We start from the raw sequence: 3437 nt of genomic DNA, 5'->3' as shown, positions 1-3437 counted from the left end.
TAAAGGCCATAGTTGTCTTTATAATAGATTTTCCCATCAGTAAATTAAACATTAAATGTTAAATTCAGATTTTACAACTCGTCTTGCAACTTCTTGCTTTGTGCTGAAGGATTTGGTGAATTTAACCATTTACAAGAACATGAATAATATTTAGACAAAATTTGTTTTAACTTATGAGTTTCCTTGGAGTACACTATAAAAATGTTTTGTCAGTATACCTAAAAATGTGTTTCATGTGGTAACAAGTCAAAAATATTATTCATATTATTAATTATCATCATAATACATGATTTAATGTATCTTAAGGTAACAACTGCATTAACCCATTTTTATAGGGTTCTATTTGCTAAATGAGGATCGCTCTGTTCTGGAGATTTACCACTGGCTTGCACCATGAATCATAACAAATATATATATATATATATTTATTTTCTGTATATTTGGAGACTGACATGTCTAAAATTTGATGAGTAACAGTGAAGCAAAGACTATAACCTCACGTCGCCCAAACAGATTTTGGCATGCCCTGGACGTCTTATTACAAAGAAGATGTTAACAAAGGTATTGGTCACCAGCTCATATTTAGAGGGTTTTTAAAAGTTTCAATTGGGGAGTGTAGTGAGTGATGCCACCTTTATTTTCAACCAATCACTTTCTTATTCAAGTCTGTCTTGGTTTGAAACTGACCAATCGTATCACATGCAAGTCTTCTAAAGAGCATGACCACACATCCATTGCTCCTTCAAACATGATCATTTTGGCAATGTTGGTTATCTTTTTGGCATGTAAGTAGCACATTTCCTTTTTCTCATTAAGATACCATACATATATTTACTGTTTTAAAGAAGTCTCAATGTTCTGTTTTAGCTGGAGTCCAACCAACACAAAGAAGTGAAATTGCATTATTACAAACAGTTCGGCTGGGAGATAATGTGACAATCAAATGCTACTTGACAAAAAAACACGCCAACACAATATTTTGGTATAAACAGAGCATTGGTCAAATGCCTAGGCCTGTTGCACTATCATACAATTACTTGACAGACATCAGCATTTTGGATGAATTTAAAAATGGCAGATTCACTGTTTCAGTGAGTGAAAAAACTTTTCACCTCAACATTGCAGCTACAAACAAGGAGGACACTGGAATTTACTACTGTGGGACAGGATTCTTGAATCAATTAGAATTTATCTCTGGAACATATCTGATACTTAAAGGTAAAATCTATTCTGCTACCAGTTTATAGATTTATATTTTGAGTTGACTATTAACTATTCATACCTTGTTTGGCATTTGAAACAACAGCAACAACAACCAAATGTAATTGTTGTCATATTTTTGCATCTACCAAGGGACTGAGAGCAAAGACTTAAATATTGAACAGCAACCAGCATTACTCCCAGTTAGTCAAGGGGACAATGTAAAAATCCAGTGCAAGATCCTTATTGAGAGCTGTGCAGAGGACCATAGTGTCTACTGGTTCAGACATGGTGCAACTGACTCTCATCCAGCAATATTGTACACTCATAGTGGTGGACATGATCAGTGTAAAAGGAGCTCTGAGGCAGATTCTAAAACACACAGATGTGTTTATGATTTCTCTAAGAGGAACATTAGCCTCTCTGACGATGTTGGGATTTACTACTGTGCCATTGCGGCATGTGGGGAGATAATGTTTGGAAATGGAACTACACTGAAAAACACAGGTACTCCCTTATTTTATCGCTGTAACCCTGTAGCCCAAATAAAATACCTAATAACCATTTGCTATCTGCTTTGGTAATTGCGACTTTTTTTTTTTTATAATCTTTTAAGTCATGGTTATGTATCTGCCCAGAACATAATTGCACAGTTGAATTGTTTTTGCAATGTGTAAACATTTTATAAATTACAGTCTATGCTATAGTTATAACCAACATATAATTTTGTCATTGTCTATTGTTTATATATATATATATATATATATATATATATATATATATATATATATATATATATATATATATATATATATATATATATATATATTCTTTTTTTTTTTTTATATATATATATGAAATACTAAATATGATAAAAAGATATCTTTAAAGTGAAAGATTTCTTACAAATCTTTTTCTCTATTTCAGACAACAAGAATGAACATATTTGGGATCCGCTATTGCTGTTCTTGATATCATCCAATGTTGTTTTTTTGATAGTAACTGTTACTCTACTTGTTGATCTTTGCAAAAACGGGAGAAAAAGGAATGGAGGTAGGATTGAGCAGTTCATCTAATACCTGATGAAAAAAGATTTGCTTTCTAATGCCGATTCTTGAGACAAATGTGAATGTTAACAGCTGTAACTAAGAATGTTTTCATTGACATTTTTAAAGTTAAACAATGATTTTCTGATTTTCAATGATTTTAAAGGATCCACAAAGTCAGAATCTCAGTCATGTGAGGTAAGTGGAATTTACTTTTCTTTATTTGAGAAATCTGTGAATAACCATACTCATAAAATGTTATTTAAAATTGTATGAATTATATTAATGTAATTTTGTTTGGAAACAGATGAGTGGGATAAAAAAAAAAAACCTAAGCGATGAGTAATGTGTTTGTGACAGATTGGAGACTCGGGCATTTTAAATTATGCAGCTGTGAGTTTTGTGCCGGTTCCTTCATCTTCGAGAAGATCCAGGGCATCAAACAACAGAGAGATGGCTGAGTACAGTAAAGTCCATTACAAGCCAAGAGATCACAAGCCTTAACACAATTTCGGCACAAATTATTTTTGACTTCCTGTAATGTACAGATATTGAACTGTATTGACACAGACATTGATATTTTATAAGCATAACCTTAACAATTAACATCCTACTCTCAAAAAGGATATAGTCTGCTTAACAGAGTTTTCTGCTGTTTAATATATCAAAATATTTTGTGTTTGCTAATGCAGATTAGGGTATCACTGGTAACAATTTACAATAAGTTTCCATTTGTTAACATTAGTAAATGCATTATGTATCATGAACAAACAATTAACAATATATTTGTTACATCATTTATCAATGTTTGTTAATGTTAGTTAATAAAAATAAAAATGTTCATTGCTAGTTCAAAGACTAGAGTTTTGCTGTTTTTGTTTTGTCAGTTGCTGGTTTTAATAATTATTGCATATACAATTACCCTAAAAACACATACATGTGATTTCCAGTCAATCAGAAATTGTATCGTGAGAGCTTTTTTTTTTCCTTCATTTTTTAAAGGGCCCCAGCAAGGACTACTGGGCCCCTTACCTATTAAAAAATATAGTTTTGAATTTGTTGTGGGCCTCCCTGAACCTTTGGGCCTTTAGAATCATTACCACCTTTCACCCCACTAGCTATGGCCCAGTAGCTTTTGCCAACAGCAGGCAAAATCATAAAGTTTTTTTTACTTAAATCCTTAACCTACCT

At 32.2% G+C, this 3437-nt stretch overlaps 1 protein-coding gene across 1 annotated transcript; it reads left to right on the top strand.

Annotated features, from left to right (window-relative positions):
• Positions 1-764: 764 nt before the first annotated feature.
• On the top strand, positions 765-2937 carry LOC127650651 (uncharacterized). Its single transcript, XM_052136221.1, has 6 exons — positions 765-785; positions 868-1218; positions 1354-1707; positions 2128-2253; positions 2413-2444; positions 2607-2937. The coding sequence occupies exons 2-6, from the start codon at positions 1005-1007 to the stop codon at positions 2748-2750; spliced, it is 870 nt and encodes a 289-aa protein (XP_051992181.1). The 5' UTR covers positions 765-785; positions 868-1004; the 3' UTR covers positions 2751-2937.
• Positions 2938-3437: the final 500 nt, after the last annotated feature.

Source organism: Xyrauchen texanus, chromosome 1 (genome assembly GCF_025860055.1).
Source record: "Xyrauchen texanus isolate HMW12.3.18 chromosome 1, RBS_HiC_50CHRs, whole genome shotgun sequence".
Lineage (NCBI taxonomy): Eukaryota > Metazoa > Chordata > Actinopteri > Cypriniformes > Catostomidae > Xyrauchen > Xyrauchen texanus.
The sequence above is the reverse complement of the archived record's forward strand: the minus strand, read 5'-3'. Positions and strand labels throughout refer to the sequence as shown.

Coding starts and splice junctions, on each gene's coding strand:
- LOC127650651 (XM_052136221.1), top strand. CDS start 1,005: ATGCCTAGGCCTGTTGCACTATCATACAATTACTTGACAGACATCAGC. Junction 1,219..1,353: donor AACATATCTGATACTTAAAG/GTAAAATCTATT, acceptor GCATCTACCAAG/GGACTGAGAGCAAAGACTTA. Junction 2,254..2,412: donor CGGGAGAAAAAGGAATGGAG/GTAGGATTGAGC, acceptor ATGATTTTAAAG/GATCCACAAAGTCAGAATCT.